This window comes from Nomascus leucogenys, unplaced genomic scaffold (genome assembly GCF_006542625.1).
Source record: "Nomascus leucogenys isolate Asia unplaced genomic scaffold, Asia_NLE_v1 Super-Scaffold_249, whole genome shotgun sequence".
NCBI lineage: Eukaryota > Metazoa > Chordata > Mammalia > Primates > Hylobatidae > Nomascus > Nomascus leucogenys.
The window spans coordinates 2,844,498-2,866,898 of record NW_022095768.1 but is presented as its reverse complement, the minus strand read 5'-3'; the positions used below and the strand labels follow the sequence as shown (position 1 = coordinate 2,866,898).

At 42.2% G+C, this 22,401-nt stretch overlaps 1 protein-coding gene and 1 pseudogene across 9 annotated transcripts in view; one reads left to right on the top strand and one right to left on the bottom strand.

The window, feature by feature from the left end:
- The window catches only part of RHOT1 (ras homolog family member T1), a 111,871-nt gene that overhangs the window by 77,524 nt on the left and 11,946 nt on the right, over window positions 1-22,401 (top strand). For 3 of the 9 annotated variants that reach the window (XM_003279368.4, XM_003279371.4, XM_003279370.4), the window contains one exon: window positions 6,092-7,204. The exons of 3 other annotated variants lie outside the window; for them this stretch is intronic. In XM_003279368.4, coding sequence (XP_003279416.2) covers window positions 6,092-6,209 — 118 coding nt within the window. In that variant the 3' untranslated portion in view covers window positions 6,210-7,204. Of the gene's footprint in view, window positions 1-6,091; window positions 7,205-22,401 lie in introns of those variants that run through there. 3 more of the 9 variants (XR_004028940.1, XM_003279369.4, XM_030807903.1) reach the window with 3 other exon arrangements.
- On the bottom strand, window positions 9,284-10,190 carry LOC115833549 (annotated as a pseudogene).

Below are 22,401 nucleotides of genomic sequence, written 5' to 3'. Positions count from 1 at the left end.
CAGTGTTTCACACCCATAATTTCAGCACTTTTGGAGATCGAGGCAGTAGGATTATGTGAGCCCAGGAGTTCCAGACCAGCCTGGGCAACAAAGTTGTATTAAGACCCCGATCTCTACAAAAAATCATAAATTAGCCAGGTATGGTAGCATGCACTTGGGGTCTCAGCTACATGGGAGGCTGAGGCAGGAGGATTACCTGAGCCCAGGAGGTTGAGGCTGCAGTGAGCTGTGTTCATGCCATTGCATTCCAGCCTGGGTGACAGAGCGAGACCCTGTCTATAAATAAATAAATAAATAAATAAAGACAGAAAAATTTACTGTAGTTTGGTGACCTCAGTATAGTTTTCAACTTGAGATACGTAATTACAAATGAGAAAAAGCTAAATATGGTATCTCTGTGCCCTGGTAACTTTAGATACACTTGTATTACAGTTATATTGGTTGTTTTAGAGTATTGTCTTAAAAATCTATACCTGAGATGTATATATGGGTAGAGTTGTAAAATTAGAAGACCATTCACATTAGTGCGTTTGTACATCTCTTAGTTGTATTTTGGAAAGAATAAGATGGGGAGATGAGAGGAGTGAAAAATAGGAAATTCAAATACATTTCTGAGAAATTGTGTGGAAAGACTGATAAAAATGACTCTCTGAGTGGAGCTTCTCTGAGTAAAATCTCTCTGTTTTGCTTCTTTTCAGTATTTTCTACTGAACTTTTCTTTTCCTCTGCATAATAGCTTACAGTCTAAGACAAGGTTAATTGATATCTGGGTAACAATTTCTGAATTCATACCCTTCCTCTGTGTTGCCCAGGCTGGTCTTGAACTCCTGGCCTCAAGCAGTCCTCCAACTTCAGCCCCCCAAAGATCTGGGATTACAGTGTGAGCCTCTGTGCCCAACCAGTTCATGTTTTTATATTTACCTTAAGTTGCAGAATTAATTAAAAGTATTTTGTATGCCCTTGCACTAAAGATATTCAGTGCAAAGGTACATAGGAATTTTGGCCAATCTGCATATGCCTTGTGTGACTGTTCACAGTTCACACAGTTATTTGTTTAACTCTTTATTATCTGAATTTTGCAACATTTTCTTCTCTCTGCATTATTAAGTAGTGGCCTTAATAAAACCCAAGTCCAGATGTGTTGGTTGGCTCCTACACCTGTGTCAAGGAGAACTTGACATCTGATACATTCATGGGCCTTCAGCACTTCTAAGCCAGAAAGCCAACATCCCAGACACAGGAATTTTCACCTAAGAACTTGAAAGCTCTAACAAACTGCGAATGATTACTTAGGGTTATATTCAACATTTAGTCATTATTTCTAATGTTCTAAAAAGAGATACTGCTTCACTAAATGATCTTATTCCACATACAGTAGGAAAGTTTGGTGATTTTGATATATCACTAGGTTAGAAAAAAACCTTTATACATAGACACACATACACATTTTTGACCTTGTAACATTTAATGCTGGAAAGTCTATCTTAATGAAAACATCCTAAATATAGAGAAAAATTTTATGTAGAAAGATAGTCTTTTTTTTGTAGCCACAAATAAATGGAGATAGCCAGGTTGGGCATGGTGGCTTATGCCTGTAATCCCAGCGCTTTGAGAGGCTGAGGCCAGGAGTTCAAGACTAGCCTGTGCAACATAGCAAGACCCCCATCTCTACAAGAAAAATGAAAATTATCCAGGCATGATGGCACACACCTGTAGTCCCAGCTACTTACGTGGCTAATGCAGGAAGATCACTTGAGCTCAGGAGTTCAAGGCTACGGTGAGCTAGGATCGCACCACTGCACTATCCAGCCTGGGTGACAGAGCAAGACGCTGTCTCTGAAAAGTAAAATAATAAAATAAAAGGAGATAGCCAGCAGTAGGAGAATAGAATATAATCCAGCTATTTAGAATGTTTCCATAATTGATGAAGAAGGCCATACCTTATAACACGTGTGAAAAATATATAGAATTATACACACATTGTGTTTGCAGCTGTGTAAAAAATACATAGAAAAAGTCTAAAAGGGGCTGGGCACAGTGGCTCACTCCTGTAATCCCAGCACTTTGGGAGGCTGAGGCAGACGGATCACTTGAGGTCAGGAGTTTGAGACCAGCCTGGTCAACATGGTGAAACCCCATCTTTACTAAAAATACCAAAAATTAGCTGGGCATGGTGGTGCACGCCTGTAATCCCAGCTACTCAGGAGCCTGAGGCACAAGAATGACTAGAAGCTGGGAGGTGGAGGTTGCAGTGAGCTGAGATTGTGAGACTCTGTCTCAAAAAAAAAAAAGTCTAAGAGGAAATACCTGACCTTTTAATTTGTTGCCTTGGGTAACATAAATGATTTTTTTTCTTACTTTGCCTTATTTTCTAATGAGTGTATATTAACTTTTTTATATTTGAAAATAAACTTTAGAAAGAAAGAAAAACTATGCAGTAAGATACTATACGTTATTCTAAGATGATATTTTCTATAAGTCATTTTGAAAGAATTATGCTTTTGAATTGTGGAAGAATTATTTCTGCTTAAGTTTAGAAATGAGCCAGAAGTGGCCAGGCGTGGTGGCTCACACCTGTAATCTCAGCACTTTCGGAAGCAGAGGTGGGTGGATCACCTGAGATCAGGAGATCGAGACTATCGTGGCCAACATGGTAAATCCCTGTCTCTACTAAAAATACAAAAATTAGCTGGGTGTGGTGGCATGCACCTGTAGTCCCAGCTACTCGGAAGGCTGAGGCAGGAGAATCACTTGAACCCTGGAGGCGGAGGTTACAGTGAGCTGAGATCGCGCCACTGCACTCCAGCCTAGCGACAGAGTGAGATTTCGTCTGTCTCAAAAAAAAAAAAAAAAGAAAGAGAGAGAAAGAAATGAGCCAGAAGCTTTATGAAACTGTACTTGCCTCTGTTTGAGAACTGAAAGGGCAAACGTGAATTAGTTTTTGATACTTTTGGAATACATGTGAGACCACATTATTCTCTATTCAGGTTAAGCAATGATAAGCGTGCCCTCCATTTTAAATGCTTTCTCTCTTTTATAAATAGAGCCTGGTAGTGCAGCCTTTAAATGCAGGTGGTACAGGTGTAAAATAGTTCTGTAAGTAACTTTCCATGTCTGAAAGTGTCTTAAACAGCTACTGTAACATTGATGGAGCCATCGAAATATATTTTATAAGTTAGTAGTTACCTTAAGTTTTCAACTAGCTGTATCTTGAACATGTATCTATATTAATCTTGAAATGCAAAAGAAAACTAAGCAATAAGGTCAGTCAGAATATATTATTTCATGTGTCTTAAAACACAAGGGAGACCAGCCTGTAGTTCCAGCAGTTAGAGAGGCCAAGGTGGAAGGATTGCTTGAGCTCAGGAGTTCAAGATCAGCCTGGACAACATGGTGAGACTTCATCTCTATAAACAAACAAGAAACCACAAGGGAGCTCTGTGGAACAGATATCCGTATTTGAAGACTCTGAGAAATCATTTTGATTTTAATGTGATTATAGCTAGCTTAAATCCTTTTTTCCTCCTAAGTTAAAAAATAAATGTAAAAATTTTAAAATAAAATAAAAAATCTCCATCAGTGCAGATGCATGATAATCACAGGGAGGCCAAAGATGAAGAGAAACCTCTAATGCACCTTTACCTATGCTCTGACTTTAAATTCTATACGTCTGCATTGACTTGGAGTTGTAAACTTTTGTTACTCTCATCATAGGTCCACGGTGGTCTGTGAGCTTGGGATGTTGGACTCAATTTTTTCACAGATATATATTTGTAGTTTTTGATAACCCAAAGTTATAATCATCTGTAAACTTCATGACTAATAGTTGTTAACCTCATTTCTGATGAATACTTATGGTTACTACATGTTGTCAGGTACTGCTTATGGTATTGGTTTAAAGGACTTGGTATTTCAGATGCACCAAGACCGGCCTCATAGGGATGTTTAGAGAATGTATATAACAGCTTTAGGTTTCCTTGTCTGGGGTGGGTGGGTGTGTGTTTGTTAACAGAGTACATACAGACAGATTTTTTTTTTTAAGTTTGGCAATTTGCTATAGAATACATTTATTTTAAATATAGAAAACATGAGATCCATCATATAGGGTGGCAACTCAATCTATGTGTGGGATGCATAATTGAGAGATGTTATTTTGAGTCCCTTTTTTTGTGAGCTCTGCTGTGAACTGCAAACTGTGTGCATGTGCATAAAAGGTTAAGAGCCCGGGTAGCTGAGTGGGGTGCCATGCTGTTAGCAGACGACGAAGGCAGTATTACTCACCAGTTGCATGCTGTCAGCTCTGTAGAAGATTCCATCTTCATGGAGTCATCTCATGATCCACTTTTTCTTGAAGCCAGGTAACATTTCCAATGGGTTGGCCTCGTTGGAGTTTTTCCAGCTTGAAAAACCTAAGCATTTTCTTCTGTGACTTTTTTTTTAATAAAACACTGCCTGTTGGAAAAACTAACTTGCAAGCTGGAATGAACCTGTGATATCACTTTGCTTTGTAAGAAATAATTATGTGAGGAGTGATTTTTTCTTTGAATAGAAACTGGTGAGGGTGAGAATTGGAGTGTTGTGTCTTGCTTTGTTGTGGTGTTAAGCATGGAGCACTCTGGCTTGTGTTGTAGACTTTTGTTTCTAGGGATATACAGACTCTATTTTGTGATAACTAATGTGTTCACTTTGACTATTACTGAGGCAAAGTAGTTTTGTGCAGTTTGAATTCTTGGCTCTTAACTCTTTTGCATATGTCAGTGCCTTGGTCTTTTAATGATATCTGACTTTTGCTTCAAATCTGTTTAACTTAGTTATAAAATAACCTAAACTAGACAGTCTCTCTAAGCTCTTAATTTTGTAAGTTTTCTTTTCTTTTCTTTTCTTTTTTTTTTTTTTTTTTTGCGATGGAGTCTCACTCTGTCACCCAGGCTGGAGTGCAGTGGCACTGTGTCGGCTCACTGCAACCTCCATCTACTAGGTTCAAGCAATTCTCCTGCCTCAGCCTCCCAAGTAGCTGGGATTACAGACACCCACCACCATGCCCGGCCACTTTTTATAGTTTTAGTAAAGACGGGGGTTTCACCATGTTGGCCAGGCCAGTCTCGAACTCCTGACCTCAGGTGATCCACCCGCCTCAGCCTCCCAAAGTGCTGGGATTACAGGCATGAGCCACTGCACCCGGCCAATTTTTTAAGTTTTCTACATCATCTCAATTGTGTTCACTTAGTAACTAAGACTTCAGTGACATTTAAATAAAATGTTCCGACCTTTTCTTTAGAGCTTTATCCTCTTCATGATAAGCTGTCATACTTGAGACTCTTGAGGGTACTTACTGAGCATGCTCACAACTCAGTTTGTGGTACAGGCTGTCCCTGTTCTTGTCATGCATACTATGGCTTCTTTTATGTCATTGCCTTTCAATCCATCACATTACATTATGTCTGTTAGTTGGTATCATTATCACTGCCTGTCTGACTAACACCAGGGATTGGTTTTTTTCTCTTTAATTAGCAGTAACCAAATTAATGCAAACTGGTAAATCCTCCCCTCCCCCTTCGGGTTTTTTGGGGGTTTTTTTTGTAAATTTTTATGAGGCTCAGTGTTTCCAAAGTTGACTTTAATCATTTCTCTTAGAAAAGTATTGTCACTTGTCACTTAACTGCTTACAAAATAGCTTTCAGTTCCTGGGGATAGGAGATTGCACATTATTTAACCATGAATATGATCCTCAAAATTGTGGGAACACCGCCTTAATTTTCATTTTGAAGGACCGTGATGGTATTATAAAATGCTAGATTGATTCGTCTAACTTCTTTATTTCCTGTGTGAAAAAAAGTTTACAAATTTAGATGTCTACCCCCACAAAGTAGCTAATTATCTTTATTAGTGTCTACATTATGTCATTTTCTTAAAGTAATGATTAAGTAATTATATACATGGCTATATTGATCAACGTTTTTGATAAGCATTACTGTATGCAATTAGCTTGACAAGTGTGCTAATACTTCCCTAAAAGTAGACTGCTAAATAACTGGTATAGGGTTTTCCTACTAATCATGTTTTAAATAATAATTACATTTTCTGACTGCAGGCACGTGACACAAGCTGACCTCAAGAGCTCCACGTTTTGGCTTCGAGCAAGTTTTGGTGCTACTGTTTTTGCAGTTTTGGGCTTTGCTATGTACAAAGCATTATTGAAACAGCGATGATATAAAAAGAAATACTGTCCCTACCAAAAACAATTACTTTTACGTACATTCTGAATGCTTTAAGTTCTGCTAGAAATATTGAGATATTTATACATGCAGAGTTACTTTATTAATATTTGTAATTCATGCATAAGAGTATTTTAATGATAGTTATAACTGCAGTATTGGCTAGCATATGGAAAGAAAACAGCTAACAGCCAAACTAAAATGGCTAAATTCCAGAGGCCAAAAGGGAATATTTTGTAAATATATGTACATATTCAGGCAAGATATGGTCTCCCAAGCTGAGTTCTAGAAATGATGTTTCTAGACATTTCTAAATGGTATTGTTAGTGCTCACTTGGCTCACTCTCCTAGGTTTAAGTTAGCCCAGAGATTGTATTTACCCATGGATCACTTTATTTATTTCACATTTACTCAGAATGACCCTTTGGGTTCTATAAGGACATAAGGCACAATTTGCCATTCTCTCTCCGTTTTTAAAAACATACAAGTCAGTGTCAGCTTACCAACATGACATTTTTTCAGTCAGTTGTGGTAGGCCAGCCTTGAAGCCATTGCACAGTCTAGAAAATTGTGTAGCTGAGTGTGCAGCTCACCTTTAAGGGTGAAGTGAGGTAAAAGCAATTAGCAGAGATGTTATCTATGTGATTATGTTGCTTCTTTGTCAGTATGTTGAATTTTATAGCCCTTTCAATGAAATGAAAAAAAAAAGCAATTTGTATATTACCAATGTTTTTAGTTTAAATAAAGAGTCACCCTTACTACTGTTGAATTTCATCCCAAGTGTAAATCATTCTATAATGGCTGTGTCTGTTATAGTATATTACAGTAACTGCATGTGTCACCAAGTGTTCTATATCAGGCTAGGATAACCTAGAGGCAGTAATTTTTTAAATGATAAAATCTAATGAATATAAACTCTCATGATAAACCTATTTTTTCCATCATCAGCCTTTTCAAGTATTTAAATAAATAACTGCTGTGTACTGTGATCTTGAGTTCTTTTGTCATCTCAAGTAAAAATTTCTGTACAGATGTGAGTGAAGTCCTCTGGTTTCTATCTCTCATATTGAAAATTATTTTGTGTAAAAGGAATACTCATCCGGGAGTGGTGGCTCAGTCGTGTAATCCCAGCACTTTGGGAGGCCGAGGTGGGTGGATCACCTGAGGTCAGGAGTTTGAGACCAGCCTGACCAACATGGTGAAACCCTGTCTCTACTAAATACAAAAAATTAGCTGGGCATGGTGGCACATGCCTGTAATCCCAGCTACTTGGGAGGCTGAGGCAGGAGAATCGTTTGAACCTGGGAGGAGGCGGAGATTGCAGTGAGCCAAGATCACGCCGTTGCACTCCAGCCTGGGCAACAAGAGCGAAACTACACCTCAAAAAAAAAAAAAAAAAAAAAAAAAAAAAAAAAAAACTCATTAGGAAAAAGGTCAAGTATGATTTATATATATAAGAGGAAATTTATTTAAAAGTTGTAGAGAAATGTATTCTGGTAAAAGGCCAATTGTTTTCTCCTACACATAGCTAATTAATGTGGTTTCTGCTATTGTTTGCATGTTTATTTTCTCCTTTAACATGATTTTTCCTCTTTGCCATTCTGAGGGACATTTTCTTACAAGATCACACTTCTTGAGCAACTAGTAACAGTATAACTTACTAGCTTGCAAAATAACATGACACTTCATTTTTTATTTTTTATTTTTTGATAAGACAAGGTCTTACTCTGTTGCTCAGGCTGAAGTGCAGTGGCATGATCATAGCTCACTGCATCCTTGAATTCCTGGGCTCAAGTGATCCTTCCATCTCAGCCTCCCACAGTGCTGGGATTACAGGTGTGAGCCACCACACCTGGCCTGACTCCTTATTTTTTATTATTTTCTGAGAATTTCCCACTTACCAAATTTATGTCCGTTGTATAGTTTGCAATGACAGTTAATTTTTTCCAAGTTCTTTTCTAGTTTGTCTGAAATACTGCTTTAAATGAATATGTTTTATAGATTGTTGTGTTTGTGAGAAGCAGAGGTAAGAAGCTAGCTTACCAAGAGTTAATAAGTGGTGTGTTTATATATTTAGATATTCTCTCTCCATCTTTTCATTTGGGGACGTTACATTTCTTTGGTTCAGAAGAAGGCAGGGGGCAGCTGCCCTATCTTGCACTTGCTCTGGACACACCCCCTTGCTAAGCTAGCCCCTTTCCTCACTTGTCAATCACTCCAGGTGGGGCGGATTAGTAGAGGGAATGCTCACCGTTTTCTCATCTTTAACCTACAGGCACATACGGGTTTTTTCTTTCTTTTGGAGACAGAGTCTTGCTCTGTTGCCAGGGCTGGAATGCAGGGGCGTAATCACAGCTCACTGCAACCTTGACCTTGTGTGCCCAAGCAATCCACCCTCCTCAGCCTCCAAGTAGCTGGGACTACAGGCATGTGCCACCACACCTGGCTAATTTTTAAAAAAAATTTTTTGGTAGCGATGAGGTCTCACTCTGTTGCACAGGCTGGTCTCAAACTCCAGAGCTCAAGTGATCCTTCCGCCTCAGCTTCCCAAAGTGCTGGGATTATAGGTATGAGCCACCAGGCCTGGCCTATTTTTCTTCATTTTGCATCCACTTTAGAGACTAGTGAATGTGAGAAAATAATGTGAACACAAGAAAAGGCTTTTTCTGGCTTTTACAGTTTGCTCAGGAGATGCAAGCTTTAAGAGTACTAACGAGAAATGAAGAAAATAGGAACTTGAGAGTCGAAAGGAGATCTTTCACTTTACACCAGTTGGATTGTCTTTTTTTTTTTTTTTTTCTTTTGAGACAGAGTCTTGCTCTGTCACCCAGGCTAGAGTGCAGTGGCACAATCATGGCTCATTGCAACCTCAGCCTCCCGAGTAGCTGGGACTACAGGCGCCCACCACCATGCCCGGCTAACTTTTTTTTTTTTTTTTTTTTTTTTTTTTTAATTTTTAGTAGAGACGGGGTTTCACCATGTTGGCCAGGCTGGTCTCAAACTCCTGACCTCAGGTGATCCGCCCGCCTCAGCTTCCCAAAGCATTGTCTTTTATTTTTTATTTTTATTTTTTCAACATCTAAGTCTTTATTAAGGTGAGTTTTTACAAACAAGCATCTATCCCAGTGCGTGGGGTGAGGATGGGAGAGGAGAGTGGGACAGCAGGAAGATGAGGATTCTCATCTTTTAATGATAAAGCTCCAGGTTCATCCCATTGTGGATTTCATAGTCTCCCAGAGACATATGGTCCTTAAAAATTGTGTACCACTTCTTCAGGACAATCTTGTTCCAACGGGTGCCAGTTTAGGCTGCAATCAGCTTCTTAAGGTCCCCGATGTTATCATCCGTGTTGCATTTAACGTGGACCTTCTTCCCCAGACGGTCGTTGCAAACAACCTCGATCATCCTAGCTGGAGCTTGAATTGCCTTGTATCCTAGCTAGAGCTCAAATCGCCTGGAATCTGCAAGGCCACTAGCTCCTCAGCATTGTCTTTCAAATGGGCAATTCTGAGGCTGTTTGCTGCAGTGTCTTAATGAATAAGGCAGTTGTGTGAAGAAGCATTGCTTTGAAGGTTTGTAGTCCTAGCATAATGTAGTAACTTAGCCTTAGTATGTCAGGGATCTGTTGCTTCTTGCTATTCATGTCTTTCTCTTTCACATTTGACCAAAAAGTGAGCAATTTCTTGCATTGTTGGCACTGATAGTGCTATGATAGGAGTGGGCTCTGATGTTAGGAATTTGGAGAGCACATGACCATTCTGAAATGGCCTATGAAAGTGGTAGGAGGACTTTAGGTATCAGTGCATATATGCACATTACCTGCCAGGGAAAGTCACCAAAGAAGAAATATACTGATGAGGCCGGGCACAGTGGCTCACGCCTGTAATCCCAGCACTTTAGGAGGCCAAGGCGGGCGGGTCATTTGAGGTCAGGAGTTTGAGACCACCCTGACCAACATGGTGAAACGCCATCTCTACTAAAAATACAAAAAAAAAAAAAAAGCCAGACGTGGTGGCACACGCCTATAATCTCAGCTACCCAGGAGGCTGAGGCAGGAGAATCGCTTGAACTCAGGAAGTGGAGGTTGCAGTGAGCTGAGATCGCACCACTGCACTCCAGCCTGGGCAACAGAGTGAGACCCTGTCTCAAAAAAAAAAAAAAAAAGAAAAGAAAAGAAAAACAGAACTTACTGATGAGCCAGTCTTGAATGAAATGAGAACTTTCCCAATCTATGAAGGCAGCTGAATAATGAATAAAGAGAGGGAAGCAGATGTAAGTGCCCGACCTCTGTGGTAGAGCATAAATCTTTCCTAAACAGGCCCGCAAAATGCAACTGGGGTTGGCTTTTTTTTTGCCTATCATTGGCTGTTAGGTTAGTTTTGATGCCCCTTTTGTCTGAATTGCACTAGTAAAAGTCAATACAAAGATGCCTTTAAAGTATATGTGCAAATCCTAAAAATAAGTATGTAATCTAGTTCCATTAACATGTTTATTTGACTTCATACTTTAATACTTCTTATTTTTTATTTTTTTTTAACCAACATACCAGATTCCTAAATCATACTTTCACAGTCCACGTGTTTTTAGGAAACTGATTTGGGACTAGATACTTTTTGAGAAATACCACGTCAAGATGCTAAATTTAATGTTCACAGTATGAGAATGACCCATGCAGGCAGCTTGACCTTTCCAATGCCTTTATCCCCAGATTCACAGTCCAATAACACACTTATTTAAACCCCTAAGTTTGCAAGTAATTCGCGTCTTTTTAACTCTTTTTATCAAACGTCGCCGTCAGTGAGAGCAAGCGTCTGTTAACCTGCTTGGCCCTCGGCTCTGTGGAAGTCTGACCTGTGAGTATCACAGCTGTGTATCTCAGGTTTCTCTAGTGCATCTCAGTTTCATAAAATATCCTCTTGCTCCCATGGCAGTCAGACTTGTTAGACCATTTGTCCCAGATATTTTGGGTTCAGAAAGTATCTTATTAGAAGGCAAGATTTTATTTTATTTGAGACAGAGTCTCCCAGTGGCGCCATTCGGCTCACTGAAACCTCTGCCTCCTGGCTTCATGTGATTCTCCCGCCTCAGCCTCCTGAGTAGCTAGGATTACAGGCATGTGCCACCATGCCTAGCTAATTTTTGTTACCATGCCCAGCCAATTTTATCTTCTTTAGCATAGACAGTTGCAGAGGTCCAATGGCGAAATCGAGAGATTGTTAGTCCTTCTGGGTTTGAAAGCTGAATGTCAGCTATGTACACACAAGGAGGAATTGACAGTATCGTTTTCATACATTGAAAATTCCAAATTCCACAGGAACACTGTGTTTCTCTTTCAGCATTTTCCTATTTATAGTTTACATATAGTGTTTTTTATTTTTTTGAGACGGAATTTTGCTTTTGTTGCCCAGGCTGGAGTGCAATGGTGCCATCTCAGCTCACCGCAACCTCCGCCTCCCAGGTTCAAATGATTCTCCTGCCTCAGCCTCCCAAGTAGCTGGGATTACAGGCGCCTGCCACCATGCCCAGCTATTTTTTGTATTTTTAGTAGAGACACTGTTTCACCATGTTGGCCAGACTGGTCTCGAACTCCTGACCTCAGGTGATCCACCCACCTCGGCCTCCCAAAGGGCTGGGATTGATTACAGGTGGGAGCCACCGTGCCCAGCCCATATAAGTGTATTATAATCAACCCTTAGGAGTTTTATTAGGATGACATGAATGTATATACTGTAGTTTAAGTTATAAGTCACAAACTTTTTCTGCAAAGGGCCAGATAGTAAATATTTGAGACTTTCACAACTACTCAACTCTGTTGTAGCATGAAAACAGTCATAGACAATATATAAGCAAATGAATTACTTCATTCTAATGAAACTTTATGGACACAGAAATGTGAGTTTTGTATCATTTTTATGTACCAGAAAGTATTCTTATTTTTATTTTCTTAACCATCTAAAATTGTGGAAACTAGCCAGGCGCGGTGGCTCACGCCTGTAATCCCAGCACTTTTGGAGGCTGAGGCGGGCACCTGAGGTCAAGAGTTTGAGACTAGCCGGTCCAACATGATGAAACCCCTTCTCTACTAAAAATACAAAAATTAGCCAGATGTGGTGGGGCATGCCTGTAATCCCAGCTACTCGGGAGCCTGAGGCAGGAGAATCACTTGACTCCAGGAGGCAGAGGTTGCAGTTAGCCGAGATCACACCACTGCACTCCAGCCTGGGTGACAGAGCAAGACTCCATCTCAAAAAAAAAAAGTGGAAACCATTCACATGCTGTACAGAAACTGACAGTGAGCCAGATTTCATAAACGCCCCCTGTAATGGATGAAAATATAGTAGTAAATGCACAGCAGCATTTACTAATGATTAAAAAAAATTACCTGATTGTTTTGGAATGTGAAAAGGTTCAATACTAGGAAGAACTTAAAAATACTGTAATCATGTTTTGTTTGTATGAAAACTAAGAGTGAATGTAGGAGTTGTTTGATTTTTTTCACTTTTACTGATCATATTGTTTATAAGAGCACGGTGCACCGGCCAATGTGGGGTTAACCTCAAAGAGCAGTTTGATGCTTAGAAGGTAAAGGGAGCATCAATTCCACTTCTTCTGAGGACTCACATGGAACTGTTCTTTTGGCACTTTATCCATGCTTGTTTTCAGCTGTCCAGTTGTATAATTGGCATACGTGGAAAGTAAAGGAATCCAACGAGAATGTTCAGTTTGAACTCTAGTTATCTGGGGAATTTACCCCCTGTGTGCATGAACATGTGATCATGCTTCTTATTTCTTTAAATTTTAAAGCCAAAATTTCAGAGCTTAAATAGCTTACATAGTATAAAGGTCATCTGTCCAACTCCATACTTTTGTAGCGTACAGGGAGCACAAAAAGGCGAGAAGTGACGGCTGGGTGCAGAGGCTCACGCCTGTAATCCCAGCACTTTGGGAGGCCGAGGCAAGAGGATCACGAGGTCAGGATATTGAGACCATCCTGGCTAACATAGTGAACCTCCGTCTCTACTAAAAATACAAAAAATTAGCCAAGCATGGTGGCAGGTGCCTGTAGTCCCGGCTACTCAGGAGGCTGAAGCAGGAGAATTGCTTGAACCCAGGAGGCGGAGGTTGCAGTGTGCCTAAATCGCTGAACTCCAGCCTGGGTGACAGCAAGAAGTGACTTACTCAAAGCCACAGTATTAGTTTGTCCTCGAGCTAGGACTGGAACCCAGGTATCTTGATTCCCAGTTTGGTACTCCTTCCACTGTAGGAGCCAACCTAACGACTGGGCTTTTGTTCCTACCTTTGGTAAATTTGCAATATAGTCTGTGAAAAACAACAACAACAACAACAAAAAACAGGCCTAAGGGGAAAAAGAGAAAGAAAGAAAAACCCCAATAAACAGTTTTGACATCTCTATAACTAAAAAGGGTTAAAGTTGGCAAAGCAAATATTCTGGAAGCCTTTCATTTCCTCCGAGGCATTCTGCCTTCATTTCTGCTAGCTGTCACTAGGTAATTGATGTGTCTATTGAGAGGAGTGCGGACACGTGGTTAGGTTTATTTCAGGTACAGATAACTGAGGAGAAGTAAGGATATAACTACTCTTTGAAAAGCACTCTTTATGATTTTTAATTGTTCTTAAGTTGTTAATTTTGAAAAAATACTCTTAAAATTTATTCACATTTTATAAATGGAAAAGTACTTGTGTCAGGGGCTTTAATGGGGGAGAACTCCTAGAATAAAGTTTTGTCACTAACATTTTTCATCTCTGCTTCTGTAATCTGCCTCCAGGATTTCTATAATTCCAGTGGCATCCAGCCACTTCTATATACCATCTAGAGAATGAGTGGCTGAATATGTCTTCACACATTCACCACACTTTTTACTGACTTCCTCTTACATCTTTTTTTTCTTTTCTTTTTTTTTTTTTTTTTTTTTTTTTTGAAATGGAGTCTCAGTCTTGTCGCCCAGGCTGGAGTGCAATGGCACGATCTCAGCTCACTGCAACCTCTGCCTCCTGGGTTCAAGCGATTCTCCTGCCTCAGCCTCCCGAGTAGCTGGGATTACAGGTGTCCGCCCATCACACCCGTCTAATTTTTGTATTTTTAGTAGAGACGGGGTTTCACCATGTTGGCCAGGCTGGTCTCAAACTCCTAACCTCGGATGATCCGCCCTCCTTGACCTCCCAAAAGTGCTGGGATTACAGGCGTGAGCCACCGCGCCCAACCCCTCTTACATCTCTTACTTTTCCCCCAGATTCTCAAAGTGTGATCACATCACCTGGGAATTTGTAAGAAATATGATTTTCAACAGCCCTTCCCCACCCCCACCCCAGACCTCCAAGACCCTGAGGCCTCAGAAACTTGGAGGATGGGACCCAGCAAAATCTGTGTTAACAACCATCACCACTACCCGCCCCCGATCCTGCCCCGCAATTCAGATGCATGTGAAGGTTTGAGAACTGCTGCAGTAGACATTGAAGAAGTCAAAGAGGTTTGCCCCCAATCTTTGGGGGCAACAAAACTATAAGTTTGCTAGCAGTGCAGTGGTTAAAATTTTTAAGATAAATTATACATCTGAATAATTTTGATAAAACAATAGAACAACCCCTTCCATGTCTCCCCCTTTCCCCTAGGAAAATTCCAATTCAAATCTCAAGGCCCTGCAGACCCAGACCCAGACCTTCTTTGCAGCCAAATCTCCACTCTCCCTATCCTACTACAGTCTAACCACAGAGAACTTCCTTCAGTTCTAAGAATGCACCTTACTCATTATCTTGAGCCCTTTGCAGATGCTTTCTCTCTAGAACCCTGTCCTTCCAGCTCTTCATCCTTTAGGTCTCAAGGAGGGCCAAGGCCTGGCTGTCAGCATCCAGGAGCTGAGTCCTGGCATTTAGTGCTCATCTATCCACTTCATCCCCCTGTGCACAGTATGGCACCTCTGCCCTCACCTGTGCTTTGTCCAAAGATCCTCTCTTGCCCTCTCTAGAGATTCCGTTAAAGAGTGTTAAGCAGGGGAGGGATATACTAGTCAGGTCTCGGCAAATGTCCTTTTCCCTGACCCCAAGGAACTGAACGTGGGGAAGCTAACCTGTCTCCATCCTGCCCAGTACTGAACTAAGTACTGGACCTTTGCACCTGCCTGTCGTGCACTTGCCTACTCTTAGAGTACCCAGGGGGATGTATATCAATCTGTTTATTTGTAATTTCATTTTTTTTTTTTTTTTGAGATGGAGTCTCGCTGTATTGGCAGGCTGGAGTGCAGTGGCACGATCTCGGCTCACTGCAACCTCTGCCTCCCGGATTCAAGCCTTTCTCCTGCCTCAGGCTCCCAAGTAGCTGGGACTACAGGTGCATGCCACCACACCTGGGTAATTTTTGTATTTTTAGTAGAGATGGGGTTTCACCATGTTGGCCAGGATGGTCTCGATCTCTTGACCTCGTGATCTGCCCACCCTGGCCTCCCAAAGTGCTGGGATTACAGGCGTGAGCCACCGTATCTGGCCTGTAATTTCATTTTCTTGATTTACACAACCCTTTCTTGAGAAGCAGCTTTACTCAGTCACTGAGTCCATGTGGAAAGAACTGACTAGCAGCCCTGGAAGCTAAATGATCTCTTAGTGGTAGTGGAAATTCACTAGATTATGGGTCGGGCAGTAGTAAAGGATTGAGTTAAGAGCTAAGATCTGAGTTTAAATCCCAACTTTTCCACATTCCATGTGCAAGTTACTTGAACTTTCTGTTTCCCTCCTAAACAATGAAGATTGGGATTGTGCATATTTACTGAGATCTGTTCCTGGGGGGTGTTATTTCCCCTTCCCCTTGTCAGGAGAATAGGAGGTCTGCATCCCACATCAAGGCCCACAGGATGGCAGCCCTCTGCCCTTCCTCCTGCACTTGAGCAGAGCTGCACCACTGCATCTGGGGAGTGGGAGAGGCATGGATGGCAGCCAGTTTTTTTTTCCTAAATGTATCTGAGAAATGTCTTGATTCTCTTGAGTATTGGAGCTGTCTTAGCCTATTCAGGCTGCCATAACAATGTAACAAAATACCATAAACTGGGCAGCTTATAAACAACACTAATTTATTTCTCACAGTTCTGGAGGCTGGGAGGTCCAAGATTAAGGTACCAGCAGATGCAGTGTCTTGTGAGGGCTCGATTCCTGGTTCACAGATGTCACCTTCTCACTGTGTCCTTACATGGTAGAAGGGGCAAAAAGTTCCCTTGGGCCTATTTTATAAGGGCAACTAATCCCATTCATGAGGGCTCTACCCTCATGGCCTAATCACCTCCCAAAAGGCCTCACCTAATACTGTCACCTTGGAGGTTAGGATTTCAACATAAGAAACTGGGGTGGGGGGGATATATTCAGACCATAGCAGGGGCCAATAAAATGTCCCTCACCCTTATTGTCTCGGCAGGCAGCACAAACAGTTGAATTTCCTTATTTCACTGGCTCCTTTCTCAGTCTTGTGGGCTGCCCGACCTCTGCTCAACCTGTAGGATACTCAAATACCCCAAGGTTCTGTCCTGAGTTTCCTTATCTTTCCTATCTAGACTTTGTCTCTAGGTGATCTCATTCAGCACCTTGATTTTGATTTTTTAAACTTTTTTTTTTTTTTGACAGCATTCCACTCTGTTGCCTAGGCTGGAATGCAGTGGCTCAATCTCAGCTCACTGCAACCTCCGCCTCCTGAGTTCAAGCCATTCTCCCACCTCCTCCTAGTAGCTGGGACTACAGATGTGCACCACCATGCCAGGCTGACTTTCAATATTGTTTTGTAGAGACAGGGTTTTGCCATGTTGCCGAGGCTGGTGTCCAACTCCTGGGCTTGAGCAATCAGCCCACCTTGGCCTCCCAAAGTTCTGGGATTACAGGTGTGAGCCACCGCGCCCCGGCCCTGATTTTTAAACTTTTTGTGTTGAAATAATTTGAAACATTCAAAACAAAGTTACAAAAGTAATCACAGGACTTGCTCCTTTGGGGTATTTCTTATAAATGGAATCGTACAGCCTGTGGCCTTTTGTGACTGGCTTATTTCACTTAGCATAAAGTTTTCAAGATTCATCCGTTTTGTAGCATATACCAATACTTTACTCCTTTTTACTGCTGAATAATATTCCGTTGTATGGAAATGTCATATTTTTATCTTCAGTTGATGCACATTGGGATTATTTCTAATTTTTTACTGTTATGAATAATGCTGCTATGAACATTTGTGCACAAGTTGGTTTTTTCATTTTCATTTTGTGTTTTGTTTTTCTGTGTACAAGTTTTGGTGTGGATGTATATTTTCATTTCCCTAGGGTATATACCTGGGAATGGAATGGCTGGGTCATTGAGTAACTCTGTGTTTAATATTTTGAGGAAAAGCCAAACTGTTTTCCAAAGTGGCTGCACATTTCACATTTTCACCAGCAATATGTGAGGGTTCTAGTTCCTCCACCTCCTCACCAACACTTACCTGTCTTGGTTTTTGTAACTATTTAATATTCTAGTGAGCGTGAAATGGCGTCACTGTGGTTTTGACAATTGCTGGTCTTGCCCAGAACATTTATTACTGCAGTATTTCCCAATTTTCTACTTCAGTTATTCCCCCTGTATTTATTAATTGGAGTTATACAGTAAAAGAGTGTCCGTCCCCCATTGACTTATTTATTTATTTGATATTTATTTATATGATGGATATTTACTTTATCCTATAGGTCATAACACATTACTTTTTCTTTTTCTTTTTTTTTCGAGATGGAGTTTCACTCTGTCACCCAGGCGGGAGTGCAGTAGCATGATCTCGGCTCACTGCAACCTCTGCCTCCCGGGTTCAAGCGATTCTCCTGCCTCAGCCTCCTGAGTAGCTGGGACTACAGGCGTGTGCCACCACGCCCAGCTAATTTTTATATTTTTAGTAGAGATGAGGTTTCACCATGTTGGTCAGGCTGGTCTCGATCTCCTGACCTCGTGATCCGCCCACCTCAGCCTCCCAAAGTGCTAGGATTACAGGCGTGAGCCACTGCGCCCAGCCTCCATAACACATTACTATTGTTTTTTATTTTGTTGTTCGGTTTTGCTCATCCTGTTCTTATCCCAGATTGGGCCATCGGGAGCTCCTTCAAGCTGGCCCCTGCACTCGTCAACATGTACCCCATTATTTCTGAGCACTTCCTTACTTCTAGGCATCACAAGATGTTCCAAGCAACTTGTTTACTTCCCATCCTCATCCTGTACTTTACTTGCCCTTGTCCCAACATCAACCATTTCTCCAAGGAACTCTGGTTCCTTTGATTAGAGAATGGTTATTTAGAAACAGAGATTCTGGCATTAGGTGTAGCTCATTGCTACTAGCAGCCCCTGGACTTTAAATACAATCCAGCTGCAACTCCTAAATTGCTATCACCAGCCCTGACCTCATTCCAGAAATCCACACTCTGCTTCTAGTTTATTTTTTTCTTTTTCTTTTTCTTTTTCTTTTTGAGACATAATCTTGCTCTGTCACCCAGGCTAGAGTGCAATAGTGCAATGGTGCGATCTTGGCTCACTGTAACCTCCACCTCCCAGGTTCAAGCAATTCTCCTGTCTCAGCCTCCCAAGTAGCTGGGATTACAGATGCCCGCTACCACGTCCAGCTAATTTTTTGTATTTTTAGTAGAGATGGAGTTTTGCCATGTTGGCCAGGCTAGTCTCAAACTCTTGACCTTAGGTGATCTGCCCACCTCAGCTTCCCAAAGTACTGGGATTACAGGCGTGAGCCACTGCCCCCAACCAACTGATTCTAGTTTCTTGCCTGCTGTTTCTTCATGGATATCTGAAGCACCTTAAACAGAACCCTTCATACCCAGCAGTAACTGCCCCTTTCCCGATCGTCCCCGTCCTGTTGACTCTACTTCCAAAACATGTATCTGTCCACTTATCTCCATCTCCACTCCTACCACCCAGGGCCAGCCCATCACGACTTCTCACCTGGAATAAATGCAGGGTAACCTCCTAATGGCTGCAGCAGTTTCCCAGTTTCTTCTTTTCCTTCCAAAATCCATTCTCTTTAAGCAGCCATCTTGCCACTCCTACACTTAAATTCTTTCATTGTCTTCTTGTCACGCTTAAATAAAACCCAGTTTCCTTGTCCTGCTTTTTTATTTTTTACTTTATTTATTTATTTATTTTTGAGACGGAGTCTCGCTCTGTCGCCCAGGCTGGAGTGCAGTAGTGTGATCTCGGCTCACTGCAAGCTCCACCTCCCAGGTTCACGCCATTCTCCTGCTTCAGCCTCCCGAGTAGCTGGGATTACTGGCGCCCACCACCACACCTGGCTAATTTTTTCTATTTTTAGTAGAGACGGGGTTTCACCATGTTAGCCAGGATGGTCTCGATCTCCTGACCTAGTGATCTGCCTGCCTCAGCCTCCCAAAGTGCTGGGATTGCAGGCGTGAGCCACCGCGCCTGGCCCTTGTCCTGCTTTTTAAAGCCTGACCGCACTGTTCCTTGCCTGCTTCTCTGACCTGTTTCCGGACCCACTGCCTGCTTCCTTCAGAGCCTTTGCACTGGCTATTCTCTGCTTGAAACGCTCTTCCCTCTTTTTTTGAAAAGCTGTCTCAGGCTTGTCACTTACATCTTAGTTTAAATGTTACCTCCTCAAAGTGGAGCCTTTCCAGATCATGTAAAGAAACCATCTAGAAACTCAATCTGACAGTCGGGCGTGGTGGTTCACACCTGTAATCCCAGCACTTTGGGAGGCTGAGGCGGGTGGATCACTTGAGGCCAGGAGTTCGAGACCAGCCTGACCAACATGGTGAAAACCCATCTCTACTAAAAATACAAAAATTAGCTGGGCATGGTGGCGGGTGCCTGTAATCCCAGCCACTCGGGAGGCTGAAGCAGGAGAATCACTTGAACCCAGGTGGCAGAGGTTGCAGTGAGCTGAGATCGCACCACTGAACTCCAGTCTGGGCGACAAAGCGAGACTCTGTCTCAAAACAAACAAACAAAAACTCTATCTGACATCACCCTGATTGTCAGCATCTCACCACCAGCCATCCTCCCTCCCTCCCTCCCTTTCATCCTATCTCGTTACCTCCCTTCCACCCTCCCTCCCTCCCTCTCTGTTCCCTCTCTCCCTCCCTCCCTTACTCCCTTCCTTCCTCCCTCCCTCTCTCGTTCCCTCTCCCTACCTCCTCCCTTCCATCCTCCCTCCCTCCCTTACTCCCTTCCTTCCTCCCTTCCTTCCTCTGTTCCATCCTCCCTCCCTCCCTCCCTCTCTTGTTCCCTCTCTCCCTCCCTTCCTTCCTTGTCCACGTGTGCTCCTTCATTTGTTGAGGGTCTCCCTCTGCTTCAATGTAGACTCTATAAGAGTAGGGCTTTGGGCCGGGCGCGGTGGCTCATGCCTGTAATCCCAGCACTTTGGGAGGCTGAGGTGGATGGATCACCTAAGGTCAGGAATTTGAGACCAGCCTGACCAACATGGAGAAACCCCGTCTCTAATAAAAATACAAAATTAGCCAGACGTGGTGGTTCATGCCTGTAATCCCAGCTACTCAGGAGGCTGAGGCAGGAGAATTGCTTGAACCTGGAGGCGGAGGTTGCGGTGAGCCGAGATCGTGCCAGTGCACTCCAGCCTGGGCATAAAAGAGCAAAACTCCGTCTCAAAAAAAAAAAAAAAGAGTAGGTCTTTGACTGTCTTAATCACCACTTTATATTCAGGGCCTAGAACAATACTTGGTACATAGCTGATGCTCAGTAAATATGTTTTGAATCAATGAGTAAATGGACAAATAAATGAACTTTAAGCCATTTGCCTTAAAACTCTATGAAAGTCAGTGCAGCTTATTGGACTGAGTGAGGAAATAAAGCTAAAGGACAACCAAAATATTTCCTACAGAGCTGGCTCCAACAACTGAGCTGTGGGGAAGGGCATCCACAGAATCAATGACAGAATGTCAGGGACTTGCACAATTCAGAGCCAGGGGTCACAGGCCTCAGACTTGGGGTCTGAGCCTTTCTTCAAGTCGTCTGGTCAACTAGGCCTCTTGGCCGGGGCTCAGTGATCTCTGTTCTACTGCTACACTTAGTTTATCACAAGGGATTCTGTTCTGCTTGGTCATTCTTTCCTTCAGAAACATGTACTTGGAGCCTCCTTTGTATAAAGTGCTGGGCTGTATGTTGTGAGAAATAGAGATGAAATAGTTATGGGGGAGGTGCCTGATTCAAAGATCTTCCAATACAATAGGGAGAGGTAATATGTAAATAAGTGTCTACTATAGGTAGAAAAATAAGAACTATAAGAGATAAAATCAAGTGCAGGCCAGGCGCAGTGGCTCACGCCTGTAATCCCAGCACCTTGGGAGGCCGAGGCAGGTGGATCACCTGAGGTCTGGAGTTAAAGACCAGCCTGGCCAACATGGTGAAACCCCATCTCTACAAAAATACAAAAATTAGCCGGGCATGATGGCAGATGCCTGTAATCCCAGCTACTTGGGAGGCTGAGGCAGGAGAATCGCTTGAACCTGGGAGGTGGAGGTTGCAATGAGTCGAGATCGCGCCATTGCACTATAGCCTGGGCGAAAGAGCGAGACTCCATCTCAAAAAAAAAAAAAAAAAAAAAAAATCAAGTGCAATGGGAATTCGAGCAGAGGGGAGATTTCCTCCTGTTGAGGAGCTCCCAGAAAGCTTTTATGGAGGAGGTAGTGTTCACCTTGCACCATAACAATTCATACATAAAGAATATTTAGTTAGTTTCATTTGGCCTGAAAGAATTCAGGTGCCTGTGTGCCTCACACTTCTGGGGCTAAAGATCAGTAATCACTTCACTGGATAAATTTCCTCCAGTTTGGTATGTAAAAATTGAGACACATACTTTCTATAAAAACTATCAAGTACAGCTGAATTTGAAAAAATATGCTGTGTAATAATGTGCTTGGAACAGAATAGTTGTTCATTTCAAGCAACATGAACGCTGTGCTCACCTGTTATGTATAAGTGGCAGCTGAAACATGTACCAGATTATAACTCTGCCACCAGCCAGGTGCAGCTGTAGCATCTTACATTGTCATCAGGATTCTTCCACATTTTAGGATCCACATTTTGGGAGTGAGAGTTACTGTTTGCCAAAAATGACCTCCAAGCCCAAATGAAGAGGCCCTACCAGCACAGCAGGCAGCAAGAAAGAATTGGGAGATGCCTGTCACCTGCAGAGAGAGCC